The sequence below is a fragment of the Saccoglossus kowalevskii genome, chromosome 7, assembly GCF_978046115.1.
Source record: "Saccoglossus kowalevskii chromosome 7, keSacKowa6.1, whole genome shotgun sequence".
NCBI classification, from domain to species: Eukaryota; Metazoa; Hemichordata; class Enteropneusta; family Harrimaniidae; genus Saccoglossus; species Saccoglossus kowalevskii.
In genome coordinates this window covers 27,010,695-27,032,779 of record NC_140647.1, presented here as the reverse complement: position 1 = coordinate 27,032,779, position 22,085 = coordinate 27,010,695, and the positions used below count along the sequence as shown (strand labels likewise).

At 36.7% G+C, this 22,085-nt stretch overlaps 1 protein-coding gene across 1 annotated transcript; it reads right to left on the bottom strand.

Moving 5' to 3' along the window:
* Positions 1-2,411: 2,411 nt before the first annotated feature.
* On the bottom strand, positions 2,412-21,976 carry LOC102800647 (elongator complex protein 2-like). The gene is made up of 18 exons (XM_085501724.1): positions 21,849-21,976; positions 20,149-20,316; positions 18,137-18,386; positions 13,999-14,130; positions 13,624-13,776; positions 12,946-13,041; positions 12,758-12,858; positions 12,180-12,317; positions 11,829-11,981; positions 10,670-10,771; positions 9,722-9,811; positions 9,019-9,169; positions 8,638-8,768; positions 8,323-8,515; positions 7,784-7,905; positions 4,488-4,633; positions 2,758-2,859; positions 2,412-2,557 (listed from the first exon to the last, which is right to left on the bottom strand). The coding sequence occupies exons 1-18, from the start codon at positions 21,972-21,974 to the stop codon at positions 2,428-2,430; spliced, it is 2,484 nt and encodes an 827-aa protein (XP_085357850.1). The 5' UTR covers positions 21,975-21,976; the 3' UTR covers positions 2,412-2,427.
* Between the last annotated feature and the right edge of the window lie 109 nt (positions 21,977-22,085).

Below are 22,085 nucleotides of genomic sequence, written 5' to 3'. Positions count from 1 at the left end.
TGTTCAATTATCCACTATAGACTCCAAGCAGTCAAAATGACTTTTTTGAACAGTAGGCAAAACAGAAAATAAAAAAGTACTCAAAAGAATAATAATATTTATGACTACCACCTAGCTACATCCAGTGTCTTACCTTATCATAGTAAAAGCATACTGCTGATGACGGGATCGGCATTGCTAGACCCAAACCCAATTATGGGAGCACTGACGGGAGAAACTTCTCTGACAAATCTGTCAACAATCAATCAAAGTTGTAAGTATGTATACGAGGGGGCACCTGACGCAAGAGATAATGAGTTTGTGATCGCACAAACCTTATGCGCTCGTACTTGGTGTTTCTATCGACCCAACTGGTCAAAAACCTCAAACACTGTAGAAGTGATCAAGCAAGAAATGGAAGTTGGGAGGCTGGTCTGTTCTGCTTACCCTGGCCATAACACAACATGTGCTTGTTGCCCTGCCTTGACTCCCTAGTACATCTCTCATAGCAACTCAAAGCTCGAACCGTGCATAGAAACAATTTCTCCTGGTCCTCTGGGCTGACAATATTGGCCAAACGGGGTAGGATGGTCAGCTATGGATCCGGGGTATCCGGAAGCACTACCAGTGTCTCGACTAACATTTCCACAGTAGTGGACACCGGGTCTTGGTTGGCCCGTTGGGCGCCACCACCATTACCCGGTGAATCAACAGAAAGGGAAGAAAGGCATACATGCCCATGTGGGCCCTGCCACTCTGGAACCGGAGTCATCACAAGTGGGCATCCGCTTGACTGTTCCACACCCCTGGAAGGTGGTCTGTAGTAGCTCCACATTGCATTCCAGGCACCAATGGAGAATTTGCTCCGACAGAGCTGACAGCGGTGTTGTCCGTACGGAGCAAAACTCTGTGGTCCCAAACACTATGGGTTGAAAGTGTATCAGTGCTAAGTGTACTACTTTTAGTTCGAGCCAATTGATATGGCAACCCTGAATCCAATGCAGGAGACATATTCCTTAGATTTGTTTGTTCATTTCAACACTCTGGTGAACACGTATTGAGCTGTGCATAGCCCAAAGGGGAGCACCCTGAAATAGAATACTTTACCCAAATGAGCAAATCGAAGAAGTCAATGACTCGCTGGATGCATCTGTATGTGCCAGTAAGTATCGCTTAAGTCTAGCAGGGCTAACCAATCGAAACGGTGCACAGAGAGTAAAACAGTGCTTGGCGTCTCCGAGGAACAAATACTGATTTAGTAAATGCTTAGATCCAGAACTGGATGCCAGCCACCAGTAGCTTTTTGAACTACGAACACAAGCGAGTAGAAGCCCAGAATGAATGGCGGGTCTTCTACCCTGTGTATTGCACCCTTGTAAGCAAACTGTCTTCCTCCTGGTGGATTGCCTCTGCTTGAGGGGGGATGTCAACAGGGGAGGTGGAGATAGCAGCGGAATTTTTAACAGTTTGTCCATGGAACGGTTACCGGCTGCCTCCAAGCCGGAATACACCAACGATATCTGAGTGCGACAGGGATATATGGCTACGGTTCAGCGGTTGTACATTGGGGGCAATCTCTCCTCCACCGAGGCAAGTCTACTCAAGGCTTGCAAGAGTCAAAAAGCTCTGATTCTGCCTCTGCCTCCCACCGAATGCTTGCCCATACCCCATGTCGCATCCGGAAGCATCAAACTTGATTGAGGTTTGGCACCAATATCCGACATTGCACCAATCGGGTATCCTACCAGACCCCACGTCTGATTGTTACCAATGGTCACAGAAGGAGTACCTCAGAAAACTCAGTCGAAAAACTGCTGACTGAACCACACTGATTTGCTACGAAGCAGACTTGGTGAGAAGAAAACGGAGTGAACCCAAGGCAAGATGGTCGTTGTCCTCTTGACCTCGGTCATGTGTTACATAAAAGAAAATGTATGAGGTCATGGGGCTTCCCCTGACCTAGATTTCTTTCACTGCCATTGGCTGAATCGCAGATTAATGCCTACAGTTCAAAATAGTCATTTTGACTGAGCAGAGTCTATGGTGGGTAATTGAACGTGGTGAATTGGTTCATATTGTTTGTGATCATTTTTGTTTTGTTGTTGTAAAGGTGGAAATCAATGACGATGCAACTCATTTCACGATTATATTCCCACACAAAAGTGACATATCGGTACTATTTAAAATAATCAGGCACATGGTAAACAATTTTGTGAGCTGTGAACACTGGGCGCTAAGGCAAAAGCCACTGAAACATTGTATTGTATGACCTATGACCTATGAGAAATTTCATGATTTTCAATAAATTTAAACAAAATCTCTCACAAAATTGACTCTCACTCACAAAGAGGTTTATGATATTTAAAGATAACTTCCAAAACTCAATTCTGTACCACTGGTTTTTTACCGTCCAGTAATGATAAAAACATTGGTTTATTTAAGGTATTTTCAAAGTTTATTCATATCCACATTAAATATTCTAACACTACAATCTGTACTACAGCTGGCAAGTTGCAAGTTGTCATCACTCTGAATTGGTCTCCATTTGAGTCTCTTTACAGTCAGGGTGTGCGACATACTGAGTAGTAAACTTAAGGAAATATCTGAAAATTAGGAAACTAAATTAGAATGAAATATGAATCCATGAGAGGTTTGTGAAAAATGAAGAATTAGGACAGACTACAAACCATGCCTCAAATTAAGACTACAGACTAGTTTTGAGATGGTTGACTAACGCATCCCCAGCGAGTAGCAATAACTTTTACACTAAAAGGATACATTGCGTCAAGAACACAACATTTGATCCATTGACTAGATTCGGTTGGTTTCCACGTATATAACATAATTGCACCAGATTCACAGCCAACACCAAGTAAATATCTGCAACAAAGAAAAACACATTTACTAAAAAAAACAAGCCATGCATGGCACAGTCCGTTAGTTATCAAATTTAAGATATATAGTTTTGTTTATAGTAATATAGCTGGAATATAACTATGTCAGAAATATGATTTTTAACATCATTGACAAATGATGACATTAATTTTGTATCTGATCGTCAAACAAGTACTTGTCTATATTGAGAGATATTGCTCTGGAACAGCATTCAAAATCAGCCATTTTGAATACATATATATATATATATATAACATGATGTGTAACGAATATATAAAATTTGAAGATAATCAGTCAAAGCATTTAAGAGATATAGCTCTAGAATCCCAATCATAAAAACAAAATGGCCGCCAGTCAGCCATTTTGAATCCAATCTGAAAAAAAAAATTACGCGCATCAGGAACCTGTAATGTCTAATGTATGTTATACGTTTGAACAAAATCCATCCATAAATGCAAGAAATGCTTGATATTTGAGGATTTTTTTAGCACAAAAATAGCCACCATTTGGCCACTTTGAAAAGGATCGTCAAACCAATATATTCGTATATCTAGGACATGATGTATAATGAATATTAAAAATTTGAACATAATCAGTCAAAACAAGTCAGACATATGGGTCTGGAAACCCATTCATTAAAACAAAATGGCCGCCAGACAGCCATTTTGAATCTGATCTGACAAATAAAATGATGTGCATCAGGAACCCGTAATATTTAATGTATGTACCAAGTTTGAATGAAATCTATCTATAAATGCCAGAAATGCTTGATATTTGATGATTTTTTTAGCACAAAAATGGCCACCATTCAGCTATTTTGAATAGGATCATCAAACCAATATATCTGTCTATGACATGATGTATAATGAATATTTAAAATTTGAACATAATCAGTGAAAGCAAGTCAGACATATGGCACGAGAACCACATTCATTAAAACAAAATGGCCGCCAGTCGGCCATTTTGAATCTAATCTGAAAAACAAAATTATTTGCATCAAGGTCCCATAATGTCTAATGTATACACCAATTATGAACAAAATCCATCTGTAAACAGCCGAGAAATGCTTGATTTTTATGATTTTTTTAGCACAAAAATGGCCGCCATTCGGCCATCTTGAATCAGATTGTAAAACAAAATGATGTGCATCAAGGTCCTATAGTGTCTAACGTATATACCAATTTTGAACAAAATCCATCTGTAAACAGCCGAAAAATGGCCACCATTCGGCCATCTTGAATCAGATCATGAAACAAATTGACGTGCATATGTATAATATCATGTATGATGTATCTTGGAAAGTTTGATTGTGATTGGTCCAGGCATTTCTAAGATACAGATCCGGATGCATGCACAGACACACACACACACACAGAGGTTAAAACACAAGTCCCTGTTTTCGGACTGTGTCCGAACGGGGACTAATAATCACTGAAAACAAAACAGACTTGTAATGATAGGAAACACCTTGATAACATATCAAAAACAAGTATTTACCACAGAATATCTCACAACGAACTTCTGAAACAAATGCACAAGACTGCACATGTCAGAAACAAATTCTTGAGACTGGTGTTACAATATTACAACTCAGACAAGATGGGAAATCTTACCTATCAATCTGTACTGTGATTGGTGCAAAGTCAATAGCAGTTGCAGCTTCTCCAACATCCAGCGGTGATGAACATGGTTTGTAGTTACCTAGACAACTAGAAGCAGGATTACTTCCATCATTTTCTTTTTCTCCCCAAACGATAACCTGAGCAAAGGAATTGATCAGAGTAAAATTTACAATTTGCCTTTCTTGTAAAAAAACACTTTAACAAATGACTTAAACACATGGTAATGACACATTGAACCCCGCTCACCTGATACATTGAACAATTGCTTACACCAGACTGGCACATTGCACATCGGATTACACCAGACTGGCACATTGCACATCGGATTACACCAGACTGGCACATTGCATATCAGATTACACCAGACAGGCACATTACACATCAGATTACACCAGACTGGCACATTGCACATCGGATTACACCAGAATGGCACATTGCACATCGGATTACACAAGACAGGCACATTGCACATCAGATTACACCAGACAGGCACATTGCACATCGGATTACACAAGACAGGCACATTGCACATCGGATTACACCAGACAGGCACATTGCACATCAGATTACACCAGACTGGCACATTGCACATCAGATTACACCAGACAGGCACATTGGATTACACAAGACAGGCACATTGCACATCAGATTACACCAGACAGGCACATTGGATTACACAAGACAGGCACATTGCACATCAGATTACACCAGACAGGCACATTGCACATCGGATTACACAAGACAGGCACATTGCACATCGGATTACACCAGACTGGCACATTGCACATCAGATTACACCAGACAGGCACATTGCACATCAGATTACACCAGACTGGCACATTGCACATCAGATTACACCAGACAGGCACATTGCACATCGGATTACACAAGACAGGCACATTGCACATCAGATTACACCAGACAGGCACATTGTACATCGGATTACACAAGACAGGCACATTGCACATCGGATTACACAAGACAGGCACATTGCACATCGGATTACACAAGACTGGCACATTGCACATCGGATTACACAAGACAGGCACATTGCACATCGGATTACACAAGACAGGCACATTGCACATCGGATTACACAAGACAGGCACATTGCACATCGGATTACACAAGACAGGCACATTGCACATCGGATTACACAAGACAGGCACATTGCACATCGGATTACACAAATGATGACATTAATTTTGTATCTGATCGTCAAACAAGTACTTGTCTATATTGAGAGATATTGCTCTGGAACAGCATTCAAAATCAGCCATTTTGAATACATATATATATATATATATAACATGATGTGTAACGAATATATAAAATTTGAAGATAATCAGTCAAAGCATTTAAGAGATATAGCTCTAGAATCCCAATCATAAAAACAAAATGGCCGCCAGTCAGCCATTTTGAATCCAATCTGAAAAAAAAAATTACAAGACAGGCACATTGCACATCGGATTACACAAGACAGGCACATTGCACATCGGATTACACAAGACAGGCACATTGCACATCGGATTACACAAATGATGACATTAATTTTGTATCTGATCGTCAAACAAGTACACAAGGCAGGCACATTGCACATCGGATTACACAAGACAGGCACATTGCACATCGGATTACACAAGACAGGCACATTGCACATCGGATTACACAAGACAGGCACATTGCACATCGGATTACACAAGACTGGCACATTGCACATCAGATTACACCAGACTGGCACATTGCACATCGGATTACACAAGACAGGCACATTTCACATCGGATTACACAAGACAGGCACATTGCACATCGGATTACACAAGACTGGCACATTGCACATCGGATTACACAAGACAGGCACATTGCACATTGGGTTACACAAGACAGGCACATTGCACATCGGATTACACAAGACAGGCACATTGCACATCGGATTACACAAGACAGGCACATTGCACATCGGATTACACAAGGCAGGCACATTGCACATCGGATTACACAAGACAGGCACATTGCACATCGGATTACACAAGACAGGCACATTGCACATCGGATTACAAAAGACAGGCACATTGCACATCGGATTACAAAAGACAGGCACATTGTACATCGGATTACACAAGACAGGCACATTGCACATCGGATTACACAAGACAGGCACATTGCACATCGGATTACACCAGACTGGCACATTGCACATCGGATTACACAAGACTGGCACATTGCACATCGGATTACACAAGATTGGCACATTGAACAATTGTTTACACCAGACTGACACATTGCACACCAGATTACACCAGACAGACACAGTGAACACCTGATTACACCAGACTGACACATTGCACATCGGATTACACAAGACAGGCACATTGCACATCGGATTACACCAGACTGGCACATTGCACATCGGATTACATAAGAAGGCACATTGCACATCGGATTACACAAGACAGGCACATTGCACATCGGATTACACAAGACAGGCACATTGCACATTGGATTACACAAGACAGGCACATTGCACATCGAATTACAAAAGACAGGCACATTGCACATCGGATTACACAAGACAGGCACATTGCACATCGGATTACACAAGACAGGCACATTGCACATCGGATTACACAAGACAGGCACATTGCACAACTGATTACACAAGACAGGCACATTGCACATCGGATTACACAAGACAGGCACATTGCACATCGGATTACACAAGACTGGCACATTGCACATCGGATTACACAAGACTGGCACATTGCACATCGGATTACACAAGACTGGCACATTGCACATCGGATTACACAAGACAGGCACATTGCACATCGGATTACACAAGACAGGCACATTGCACATCGGATTACACAAGACAGGCACATTGCACATCGGATTACACCAGACAGGCACATTGCACATCGGATTACACAAGACTGGCACATTGCACATCGGATTACACAAGACAGGCACATTGCACATCGGATTACACAAGACTGGCACATTGCACATCGGATTACACAAGACAGGCACATTGCACATCGGATTACACAAGACTGGCACATTGCACATCGGATTACACATGACTGGCACATTGCACATCGGATTACACCAGACAGGCACATTGCACATCGGATTACACAAGACAGGCACATTGCACATCGGATTACACCAGACTGGCACATTGCACATCGGATTACACAAGACAGGCACATTGCACATCGGATTACACCAGACAGGCACATTGCACACCTGCTCACACTTGACTGACTCACTGAACACTTATTTACCTTTTTATCTCTTGATGCAGTTGCGAAATACTTGTCATCATGTGACCAACTACATGACCATATAATCCTACTATGTATGGAAGTCTTCTTGTCTGTGTACGCAATAATCTGGTACAGAGGATCTGTGTGAACACATTAAGAAATGTATCACTGGTAACCGTGATCAGCTACATCTTGCATTCCTGATTCCGAAATTGTGTTTATCTTGCGTGTGCTGCACACATAGTGACCTGGGTCAAGATACTAGATGGTAGGACAGATTATGAATGTTCAAAAAAAGCAGTGTAACAGTACATGCAAAATGAACTAGCTTGCCTCTGTTGGGAATTTGGGAATCAGGAATACCAGTAGCAAAAAATGTTAGCTAAATTTTCGTAAAATAATAATATTAGGGATTTTACAGTAGTAAAAAAATGTTTGCATAGTCGGCAAAGACAATGTAATACTCTATTTCACAGTCTTACTATGTTTCTTTATTTTAGTGTAAGCATTTTATGGGTGCCATAATGTTGCTAGTTTATCGAAAATAATTAGCATACCTGCTTCTGACTGGTCAGTCGTTCTTTCCCTGAAAAGAGACCAGGTCCTGTCTCTTGATACAGCCAGTAAATATTTGCCATTATGTGAAAACGCTAGTTGTGTGACTGTCAAAGAATGGGCCATTAGTGACACCATCTGCCTCCACGTCCTGGCATCCCATAATATGATGGCAGCATGTTCAGGTTTAGCAGCCTAGTAAAATACAAGTGCACTTGAACTTCTCCCATGTACAAATTCATCTACGGTATATTTGAATCATTATTAGCTTTTTAAACTCCATAATTTTAAAACATACCATATATTGTGATACTGACCTTACAAGCTGAGGCTAGCACATGTCCATGTGGGTGCGCTGCAATACTGAATATCTCATAACCATGGCCATACAGTTTTTGGATTTCCGGCCACAACGAATTCTGTAATAAATGTTCCTCTGTCGGTGGCTCTGAAGACATAATAACAAATTATATTTCGCAAATTTACACACGAGGATAAGATTTATGTTGTCAAATTTCAGTGCGAGATCTCATTGTACTCTCACACATGCATGCACGCACTCACGCACGCCACACACAGAAAAGAATGCAAATAAACACCGAAGCCGACATCAATAACTGACACACAAATAAAGAACAAAAATACATCAAGAGTGAATTTTTTGTCACTACTGAGAAATCTTTTCATTCTGGTATTACCTGTCATGTTCAGCGAATGAAAGTACAGTTCTGGATATTGTTCATTTGGATGGATTTCGTTAACTGGTTGTACCAGGTCTCCATCGTATACTGCTTTATTTGACAATCCCAATGCTGGTACACTGGCACCTTCCGGTACACTCTCATCAGCCTGATGATCAGAAATAATCATATATTCATTATTATACAGCTGTCATATTATTTTAAGAGACATCTGTAAATCACTGGGATTGCCCCATTGCATGATGGGCTACACAGTCTGGTTGGTGCATAACATTAATTCATCTTTTTATTGTAAAGAATTTAAATTTGTTGAATAAGTGTAGTAGAAAAAAATAAACTTGAAAAAAAGAATTTACAACATATAGTTAAAGGTCTAGTAATTTTGTTCACATTCGTATTTTTACTTCAAAAATGCCTTAATCTTTCCAGCCAATGTATAGGCAAAATTTGCCTCTTTTTATATATTTGTCAATAATTTCTTCCTGCATTTTGAACCAAATGTTATGTAACTTTTCTTTGGCTGCAGATCAGATTGATTCAAATATTTGAAAAACTTGGATAAACTTACAATATGGTTCACAATGTTGACAGTCATGTCATAAATGTGGGTTCAATGTGATTTATAAAACATGTAAAATTCATGTCAATTATGGCGTTCCAAGCTATTTACAAACATCTTTTCAGAATGATGCAAACTAACCGTGTTCTGCAAATCTTTTGTGACGTCCACTTCACAGATTTTACCAAAATTATCTATGAAGTTTTTGGGTGCACTGAAAATCCTCACAACCTGTGTGAGAAGTATAAAAAGAGAAAATCAAATTTCACTGGAGATGAAATAGCCCCTGTCAGACATCTGATGTCAGTAAGACATTGCTGTAAGTAGTTATTTCAAATAATATGTTAAACTTTATCATCTGACCCTGTGACCCCAAACATTATGGAGTATTCAAAATGGAAAACAAAACTTGAAATGAGCTTATTGTTAATAACTTTGACTTTTCATACGTAATAAATAAAGACATGGGTTAATCATGAGTACAAAATAAAGTTAACTAATATGTATTACATCATTGTATGTTAGGATCCGTGAAATAGTTGCGAACATATTTATATTTGAATGACTTTGATGACAAAACTTTATTCCATATGACCACATTGAATCTGACAATACTGGAAAATTAACTATCCTACAAGTGCTCTGTACCGTGTGTTGAAATGTCAATCACTTCAATCAATGTCAATCAGTGAAAACAACAAAATACTACCAGGTTACATACATGTGCAAATAAATGATTTTCAAATTTCTGGTATGGATAATGTATGCAGATTAGATATGCACACTATCATGCTTATAAAAACACCAATGAGAGGCTGACAGGGAAGAGACTTAGCCTCAAAGCTGGTTAAGCATTTAATATTTTTCCCACAGTCTAATGTTAATGTGGATTTTAATAGACTACACCCCCTGGAGACCCAGACGCAACCATGTGGCCATATTTTTTCACTTGCAAGTGATTTAATGTACAATGGCGGTATAAAGCATAGACACTATTTCGGTGAGGACCATTACAAATTTGCATCAATGACACAGGATATGTTTTATTAAAAATAAAAATGGAAGAAGTTTGTTGCTTTAAAATATTACCTTTTCATCTGCCCCCGACACCATTCTGTATCGACTCATCATTGCTATACACTGCATGTCATACCCATGTACTTGTGGTCTTGCTATCTCATGCCAGGATGTCTGCAATAGTCACAAATTAGACTTTATAAAATTAATTTAAAAATGCTTTTCGGCAAATGTTTGAAACTATCAGCATATAGCCGAAACATTCCAATTAACAATATTTCAAACGAGCAGCCTGTTCGCTGTTAGCAAGGCACATTTCAATTAAAGAACTGAAGATATCATTAGAAAATGAACAATATGTATAGTATCAAAGCAATCGGACTTGCTGTTTTCAACAAGAATTTGAAAATATCACGTTTTACCAAAAATGACAAAAATATTCATAAAAATTAGATAATTAAAGATATCATCAAAAAATGAACAAATCTGAGAAAGGTCCACATGTAGTACCTATATGTGTGGTATCAAAGCAATCAGATTTGCAGTTTTTAACAGGAAGTCGAAAATATCACTTTTTACCAAAAATTACAAAAATATTCACAAAAAATAGAAAATTTGGGATTTTGACATGAAATGAACAATTCTGAGAAAGAACCATCCAAAGTACTTGCATATCAAATTAGTTATGACAAAAATAATTTGTCCAACTGGCAAACAAGCCATGTATTTTTTGACGATCTTATAAGATGGTCAGTTGATGACATCACAAATTGTCTCAAATTGTGTGCATTAACCAATCAAATTGCAGATGAAGTAACATCAAATACATCACATGACTTGATCACACATAATTTGCATGATATATATGATACTGGTGATGTTACGAGTTTCAGATTGTGGATAATATTAGACCATGATGTCACTCGTATCAATCAGCTCCATGAATAAATGATGTAAACTTTTTAAACGTTTAGGGTGAATTATCAGTAATATTTCACACTAAACATCACTACTGTAAATGATATGTTCCATGGTTATGCGATAAATACAAATAAATTCAGTGAACTAAGATGACACAATTCTAAAGAAATGATGACACTTCAAAAATTAAAAGAATTTCAAATGTTTTTACGGTACTCTGTCTAACGTTTGTTCAATTTGTTCCATATATACATGTAGCAATGAATACAAATCAATCACATGTGACTTGGTGAATGTAAACATAAATTACCTTATAACCCTGTCGTTTCCATGCTCCATGTAATCGCGTTGTCTGATCTAAGCTGCAACTCATTAAATATTCACCTCCTTGTGGGTCCCATGCAATGTCTTGTACAGGTCCAAAATGGCCGCCGACTGTAACCCCTGGAAACCACCTAACATCCTAAAATACATGGTTGTAAATGACAACAGAGAATATGTGAGAACTAGAAAGAAAAAATAATGTAGTGTCCATATCAATCATAATTTTACAGCAAATAAGTCATTTAAGGTAAAGGTAGATACAAAAAAGTATTAACGTGAGAAAGCTGTTATCTTTTTTGTCTGACAAAGTGGTGAAATGTTGGTGATGATATCTTACCTTAGAATCTTTTTGTTGTACGCATTGCCAGAGATGAAATGCTCCTTGATATCCATGGCCTAGAATTGCAGAACCATCATGACTGAATTGGCAACCATATAAACCCAATGTATTACCACCAACCTCACCAACTCTCAGCTACATTAAAAGTATATATTTGTTAGCTTAATTATTGTCATGGACAACTGTAATTATTCTAATTCAGGTATCATTTTTGGAACATTTCAATTTTTCCTGGAACAATTTATGTATTTTCAAAGTTGATAACAAGAATACAATGTTATTGTGACTGGCGTGAACGATTAACTCTATTTTGACTTTAAGACTGTCATCACCATACAAGGTTTTAAATACAGCGCTTTCCAATTTTATATGTAGAATGTAACATATTTATATCCAACTAAGACAACTGGATTGGTTATAATAATTTGTGTGGTGTTTCACAATGTGCTGCACAGTCAATCAGCTATCAGTATTGTAAACCACATACTTACATGGTCTGGTCACACAACATAACACTTACCTGGTCCAACCACACTGCACACTCCAAACCTGGTCAAAAATCATAACACACTAACCTGATCAAGCCACACCCCTGAATCTTCGTCCTGTTTCCATAGCATCATGGTTTTATCCATAGATGCAGATAAAATACACATGGGTTGGTGAACCTTACCATCTGTCCAAAAAAAAATAATTGATTAACTAACATGATAGAATAATGTCAATTCTGCATGATCTTGATCACTAAAACAAGGCCACTTACTTTCTAAAATTGTTGGTTTCCAGTGTACACCATATACCCAGTGTTCATGCCCGGCTAAGACAGATTCCAGAGATACTGCATAACAGTATTCTTTACCTTCAATATAATTACCAAATAAATTTATTTGATTATTCAAGAAAAGACATTAAAGAAATTATCCCTCACTCTTCATGTGTTTTCAAGGTGGTTGATGTATTTAGTACCCACAGAGAAATCATGGCTTGGCTTATTGGTGAAACTTGAAACTCATCACTAGTTATAAAGGTATAGAGTCTAGATGTTTTTAAAAGTTGACCAATCGAGAGACACTTTCTGCCTAGTAATACTAGTAGTTACATTGCATATTATATCAGAGCGAGTTAATAGCATTAACTGTTGTTCTTAACACTTATAAAGCTAGCACTTTTCGTCACTGCAATTTTCGATGCATTTTCTAATCAGGTCTGTGTGGTATCCCAAAGCATCTATGTACATCTGTTTAATTGAAATCTGAAGAATGGTCACCAGATGTAAGTGGAACAGACATGTACTAATAAAAAAAGAAATTGCAGTGGAAAGGTAAAAATAGTCAACCAATGTTAAAATATCTGTAACATCATTTACTATACAAATATGAAATAATAACAGTATATGATTAAAATAATGATTTAAATGTTAAAAACTAGAATACCACAATACCTTTTTCAGTCCTTATAAATGTATTTTCTTTGAGTTTTATTTCCGTATCTGGATTAAACACCAAAGGCTGAGAAGATTTGATAGATATTGAGATTCTCCATATCCGGATAAAAGTGTCTTGAGAACACGAGGCTAGCAGCAAATCACCGCAATCTGAAACAAGATGCTGAAAGAATTGCGATTTTTGTACACCAAGACACACCGACATACTGGTGAATTCTTTTATTACAATATTGTCAATAGCAATTTTTGCCAATTTTAATAAGGACTTTAATGAGGACAGCACATTGGGAAATTGACTGTGACTCTGGTTGTTAGGATTCAGAAAATTTACACTGCTATAATATTTTGTTGAAAGTAGGTCTAAATACTTACCATCTACAGCAAACTCTATTCCTCTGACCCAATCTTCATGACCATGAAGAGAAAGTACTTCAGTAAACTGATCATCCTGATACACATAGAGATGGATTTTACAGTCATCTCTGCCCAGTGATAGAATAGGAACTGAAAAAAGTAATAAAGGTGGATACAGAGTTGGTATGACAGTTACTAATAATAACATGCAGTATTGAAAGCATGGTATGAAGCCTGTAAGGTATAACCACCTAATTTTTAAAGGGGAACTAAATAGAGCCTATTTTGGTGTTTGTATTTATCAAGTTATGTATATTGATTATAAATTTGAAAAAAAAAATTAAAAAAAATGATTATCTTCAGAGTTATGACGATTTAAATATGAGAAACCATAAACCTGCGATGGACTTTCGTTTGCTCCATCTTGCCATAAAAATACGCCCTCATGAGGTATAAACAGGTAAGGTAACAAAGCATGATGACGAAATAGTATCTGATTAAATATAAGCAACTTAGGGAGCCATAGTTGGCTGGACAGGTGAATTGACTTCTAGTCTAGGTTGTTTCGACTTTTACGTTAATGTTATTTACAAAGCGTATCAACATACAAACATTATAGATGTGCGATTGATCGTGACAGGCATTTTGTTTTGTTTTTTGTCTAACTGTCTAATAAATGCTGTTTCCAGTACTGCACTGTGCGGCGTGCAAATTATTCAAAGTATGGATGCTGGAGTATGCAATCTTGACTTCGTAGGGTGGTGGTGGAAACATTTTCGTCCATGTATTCACAGGGCTGCACTGGCAAATCATGGGACAAGTGTCACAGGAACACCAAGCAGATTGTTCACAGACTTTCGTGTAATTTGAAATAAAACTATCATCCGAACAAGGGGCATCGTCGACGATATACTCTCATCACTCACACTGGACTGATCTGAATCTTCACAGTATACCGTACTTCCCTGATTATAAGCCCGGAGGCATGAACATGTAAGGGAAAAGTAAGGGATGAGCTTGTACTCGAGGACCAACTCAGAAAAAATGATTTTGTTTTGGGGTTAAACACTGTAACCATCTTGCAAACAACGATATATTTTCCAAAAAAATTATTCGTTCACCACGCCGGGCTCGGGAAAATAATACTTATTTTTGAAAAAAAAAAATGCGTCAGTGATTTGAACGACACTTACAATGAAGAAACAAACATGCTCATAAAAAACACACATATTTTATTACAATACGATTTACATACCGTCTGAATTTACGGTGAAATAATGGGTAGGGTCTGTGAGGAAACAGTGGACGAAGGCAATTATCATTATCTTCGTTTTGGTATGTTTTCGATCGTACGCAAACTCTGGACGCAAAGCAATTTTCCACCATGAGGTTTTTCAGCACGATTTGACCTGGAACAATTTCCTTTGACATAACAGGTCATGTCTTTCATTAACCAATCAAAATGATGTGTCGTAATGACGACATTTTCCGATTATTGACGATGATTTTTTAATGCAATGTGGAAGTGAATTATCGCAATGTTAAAATGCGATCTGTAGCACTGATTGCAACGAAAAAACAATGATTTTTCCCTAAAAACTGGCGATTCGCAATTTCCGAAATATAAACGATGATAATAGTAATCGTGGGTAAACTGAGTGTGGAGGAAGAATTTAAATACTTTTCTCGGTCACCAACATGTCTCATCGTTCAAACCCTAGGCCTTTCATGGTAGTCTCAAAGTAAACCATGCCCAATAACCACGACTTAACGATCATATTTTTGGCTTTTCGAAAGCTACTACTCAAAGAAATATGGATTACTCCAGAATTGCAACATCGGGGTTCATCCTGAGTAAATGACAGAATAGAAAGAATGCGAACCACGTTGTGTACGTTCGCCATGCACTCTGAATTTAATGCGAGTTTTCTCATAAAACTAAAAGCATGAACCAAACTACCATGCCAATCACGATTATTATGAAATGAAACACACCTTTTAGACGCATATTTTAAAGAATATCATCGACGCCCAGTAAAAACACTCTGGGCTTATAATCGTGAATGCTCTCAACTCGAAAAATACCAAGTAAAAATATAGGGATGGGCTTCATACTCGGGAGGGGCTTACGATCGGGGAAGTACGGTACTTTAATGTAATTGGGCTTTCACTTTCAGAATACTGTGGTTCAAACGCATAAGGCTTAACCCAAGTTATAAAAAGCACATTGTGCATATAAAAGTTGAGTTTATACTAATAGTACACAATGCTTGGCAGCATGAACGGCTATGTATAATGGCGTATACGAATGCGATCAGATACTAAAACGCCATAGCTTTGAAAAGTACCCGGATGTTAAATATGTTCGTTCGTTATTTATTCCCCTCCATGAAAGGCCTCCATGGTGTTTAATTGCAAGCACTTCAAATGCCTATTCAAGCTACAGTTATAATTAAAAAAAATTAAACCACTGCAATATTATTTCGAATACAGTTTAGAATATACACAACTATAAATTAAGGCCGCATTTAGGTTCGCTTTAAGTCTTAAGAATTGCTACTCTCAAATCACTTGTGCACAGATTTTAGCGCACAATATTTCATGTCAAAATCTGTCTACATACAGGAAGTGAATGTTTGTGGTTCATTACAAATCTGTTTTTTGAGAAAAATAGTAAAATATGAAAACACATTTCCTCTTTAAAAACCCACTTTAAAATATTGTCAATTTTTTAATACCTCTAGATATCAAAAAGTACATAGTAGGAGTCTTTAGATCTTTCTCATCGAGCAAAATTGTGAGATATTCATATATTATATCCTTGCCATGAAAACCAATGTTAAAATGCTCTAAAACATTCTATTTTCACTGTATTTTATTGGATGGTGATCTCTGAACTGAGTGAAGAGACCCCATATTTTTAATTCCTTTTACCAAATATGTGAAAATGACAATATTTTTTACTTTTGTTCAGCATTCCATCTTGATGCGTCCCAATGACTCTGAGTGAGAAATGCAAAGTCATTTTGGTACATGTGCACTCTACATTATGCGTGACATCTAGTTATTACAACATGAAGCTAATAAAATGTTGGGACTATCCTCAGGAGCGGACATCCAGGCATTTTCACCGCCTGGGACCCATCGCAGTGAAAATAAAAGCAGAAAACTCGCAGAAAACGGTACTTTGGGATGATTGTTAGGACTCCCCTGAACAGTATAACAAGATTAGCCATACTGTCGCATACGACTTATTTACCACTTCCGGGTCACTGAGAATGTTCTAGAACCGTACTGTGTCTGGGTGGAATATTCTAGATTTTTTTTAAGAAAATGATTGAATAGGTAATAGAACACTGTAGGAGGCAATAGAAGGTAATGGAACATTCTAGAAATTTATAGTAAATTCCAGACTCATTATGTATGCTGATGTAATGGTCTATTTATAGACAGTGTGGGTATATATAGGGGAGTTGTTCAGCACTGAGTCAGATCGGAGATCTCGTTGAATTGTATTGGAGTTTAAGTATCTAGTTATTGGAGTAGTGGAGTTTTACCGTGTTATTGTACTTGATGTTTGCAGAGTATAATAATACCAGTACCAGTTGAAACCTCATCTGTTGGCTCCGTGTTCGTATGTTATCATCGCCGCCAGGGAAGTCTTTATGTTACTGTTGCCATTTTGGTATTTGAACCATCACACCTGTACTACACCAATTACGGTAATATTACGTTGCGTGTGACACATACGTGTGTAACATATATAAATTTGGTTGTTCAGGATTACTTCAAAGTTGAACTTGTGTTGTTTTTTCGAATTATCACCGGCGGCGTTCCACAGCAGCGCGCACAGAGCCCATACGTGGTACTGAGGTGTGCGTCTTAGCAACGTGGAACATCTTGTTACAGAGCTTCGCCCCAGAAGATATAGAACTGTTGTACAAATTTTACTTCATTTTTGGGCTAGATTAATTTCACATTGATGTTGCTATATATTTTAGCTTTTCTCTAATCAAATGAAAGACAAAATTTTTATAAATATTTTTTTCCTGTAATTTTCCCTGTAGAATATTTTTTTTAAAACAAATTTTCAATGTTAAACCCCCTTATGTGGTACAAAGTAAATACATGAAGGAATATTTGATTATATTTTTACCTTTTGTGCCCGGTAGTATATGCAAGGCCACATCAAGGGCAAACCCACTTCCAAAGTTAATAGTCTGAGTCATCAAAAAATCTGCTCCCCCTGCTTCTCGTTGCCATATCTTGACTGTTGAATCAACTGATGCAGTTGCTATGAATGTTTGTGGAATTTCCACTTTTTTATCTTCATCACTTGGTAAATAAATAGCATCTATGGATGTCAGTGCACTGGTGTGTCCTTTCAGTATATGTGACGACTTATACTGTGTGTAAAAGAAAATGTTTTTTACACCCATGAATGCACCATGGAATCATGGGAAGACACTATATCGTTCACATTATTAATTTCTCCCTCTTTGTAAAAAAAATTTATCAAAAGCTGTAGCAGTCAGGCAATGCGATCTAACATGTGATCCAACATTGATAAAGCGATTATTAAAAAAAAAACATAACAATAAAAAGATGTAAATTAGAACAAGATACTATAAACTATTTGATGATTTTATGCTATTTGTAAAGACAAAACATTGAAAAGTCACTGACATGCAAAGCTGTTTATAGTATTCATTATTGGCTACGGAATTGTTCATGCAATGACATCACACTACAGTAATAATACTGATAAGAAAATTAACTACCAGTATACAAAATAACTACCAATATGCATAATAACTATCGGTAAGCAAATTAACTACCAGTATGCAAATTAACTACCAGTATGCAAATTAACTACCAGTGTGCAAATTAACTATCTGTATGCAAATTAACTACCAGTATGCAAAATACTACCGGCATGCAAATTAACTATCAGTATGCAATTAACTATCAGTGTGCAAATTAACTACCCTATGCAAATTAACTATCAATATGCAAATTAACTACCAGTGTGCAAATTAACTATCAGTATGCAAATTAACTACCAGTATGCAAAATACTACCGGCATGCAAATTAACTATCAGTATGCAAATTAACTATCAGTATGCAAAATACTACCAGCATGCAAATTAACTATCAGTATGCAAATTAACTACCAGTATGCAAAATAACTACCAGCATACAAATTAACTACCAGTATGCAAATTAACTACCAGTATGCAAATTAACTATCAGTATGCAAATTAACTATCAATATGCAAATTAACTACCAGCATACAAATTAACTACCGATATGCAAAATAACTACCGGTACGAAAATTAACTACCTGTATGCAAATTAACTACCTGTATGCAAATTAACTACCAGCATACAAATTAACTACCGATATGCAAAATAACTACCGGTACGAAAATTAACTACCTGTATGCAAATTAACTACCTGTATGCAAATTAACTACAGGTATGCAAATTAACTACAGGTATGCAAATTAACTACCAGCATACAAATTAACTACCGATATGCAAAATAACTACCGGTACGAAAATTAACTACCTGTATGCAAATTAACTATCAGTATGCAAATTAACTACCAGCATACAAATTAACTACCGATATGCAAAATAACTACCGGTACGAAAATGAACTACCTGTATGCAAATTAACTACATGTATGCAAATTAACTACCTGTATGCAAATTAACTACAGGTATGCAAATTAACTACATGTATGCAAATTAACTACAGGTATGCAAATTAACTACCTGTATGCAAATTAACTACATGTATGCAAATTAACTACAGGTATGCAATTTAACTACATGTATGCAAATTAACTACAGGTATGCAATTTAACTACCTGTATGCAAATTAACTACCTGTATGCAAATTAACTACCTGTATGCAAATTAACTACCTGTATGCAAATTAACTACAGGTATGCAAATTAACTACCTGTATGCAAATTAACTACAGGTATGCAATTTAACTACATGTATGCAAATTAACTACAGGTATGCAATTTAACTACCTGTATGCAAATTAACTACCTGTATGCAAATTAACTACATGTATGCAAATTAACTACCTGTATGCAAATTAACTACCGGTATGTAAGTTAACTACCGGTATGCAAAATATGTGAAATACCTGCTGTTCATTTCCTTTCCACACAATGGCTGTATTATCCGTAGATCCAGAAACCATTTCAGTTTCTTTCACGCCATGGCTAGTTGGACAACTTATCCACTTGACACAGTTTACTCTGCCTTTGTGACCATTCACCATGTACACTATGCTCCCAGCTTCCTTTTTTCGCTGTCAGAAAATAAGTGAAATCATGTTACATTATATTTCCAAGATTAAATATGGATTGATTTCAATGGGGACAAAAGTGTATACTGGTACTTGCAAAACAGGCACCTCACAAAAATGGATTTTTCCATTATACAAAAATCTTAGAAATATATGCTAATTGTTTAATGTGTTTTTTTGTTCTATTTATTATTGTTGCCTGTGACAGTGTGTATTACTTTGTTTTTGGTTGTAAATTATGTAATTTCTTACATTATTTTGAGTCAAATATTCTATTCTACAATCATTTAAAATGATCCTTATTATTTAGAAAAAAAAAAAGGGTAATGATAGGAATGAGTGCAATAATGGTAAGAAATACTATGATATATCAAAAAACTGAATATATATTCAAAGTTACATGTAGTAGGCTTATACCAACTACCCGTGAAAGCAATACTGGGATGGACTATTAATGTGGGTGAACCACTGACTTTCCTTGCGAAGAATGATCAGAAGGGCACTCAAATAAAAAAGAGGTTCTTTCGCCCAATTTCCTTCCTGTCTAACATCATAAAATTGCACCATGTGACTATGGATTGACCAATCACAGATGGTGTAATGAAACTTGTCTAAATCCAACACCAAAAAGATTTATTTCAGATTAAAGAGATATTAGGTGCATAGCTTGATAATTTCAGAATTGTATGCTTAATTTAAAAGTAAAGAGTGGTGGTCGTCAAATTATGTATTTTACACTCATTTATGTCACTATAGTAATATCTTTATTGCATCCTTAGAAATAACATTTTTTTATCAGTTAATGTATATAAAATGAATGTAATGTATCCCATTTTGAACACGATGTGTCGCCACGACGACCACCACCCTTTAAGATGTAAACATGTTTTTTAATTTGACTTGAATTTTATTTTTATGAAAATGGTGGTGAAAAGAAATAAGAGTGCGATGTTGATATAACGCACTGATTAATATTTATCACATATTTCATACAAAATTAATGTGATATTTTTAATATCACAAAATGTATTAGCTATATTTATCCAAGCATCATTCAATTTTGATATCATATATATACAGTGATAGAGGAAATAAGACACACCTACATGAATATTGAAACTCTACATCACAATATTCATGTAGATGTGACTTAATTCCTCTATCATCGTATTTATCCAATCTGCTTACACACTTAGTATTGAACACTCTTGTTTTGGAATAATCAACTCCTTTATCTACACTATATATATATATATTTCTTTGCGATATACTATAAATAAGGGCTACTTATTTGAACTGTTGGTGAGATTATAACGAAGAAATTGGGGGAAATGTTGTTAGACAACATTAAAGTAAATATTTACAGAAAACCAAAGTCTTTCAGCCCCCCCCCCCCCATGATTTTAAATGGGTAACCCTAAGAATTAAATGGTGATGAAAAGCTAGGCTATGCGGTGTTACATCCCAGGGTTTTATCGCGACACAAATTTAAATACTACGTGTATTTCTACGCTATGTTTACGTATACTGTTTACCTTGGCCTCATATATTGCTATAGACCTACAGCTTCCATACGCAACGAGTCCATTACGACCCCAATGTACACACTGCACTGTACGATTACATGCTGCACTGATATAACATGTGGAAACAGCCGCCATCTTGAAACTTGTATTTTCCCATAATCCTTTTCTGCCCAGATGTAAACAAAATGATCTAAAATTGAATGTCCCATATAACTATAAATTCGATTTTCTTTTATGTTCATCAGA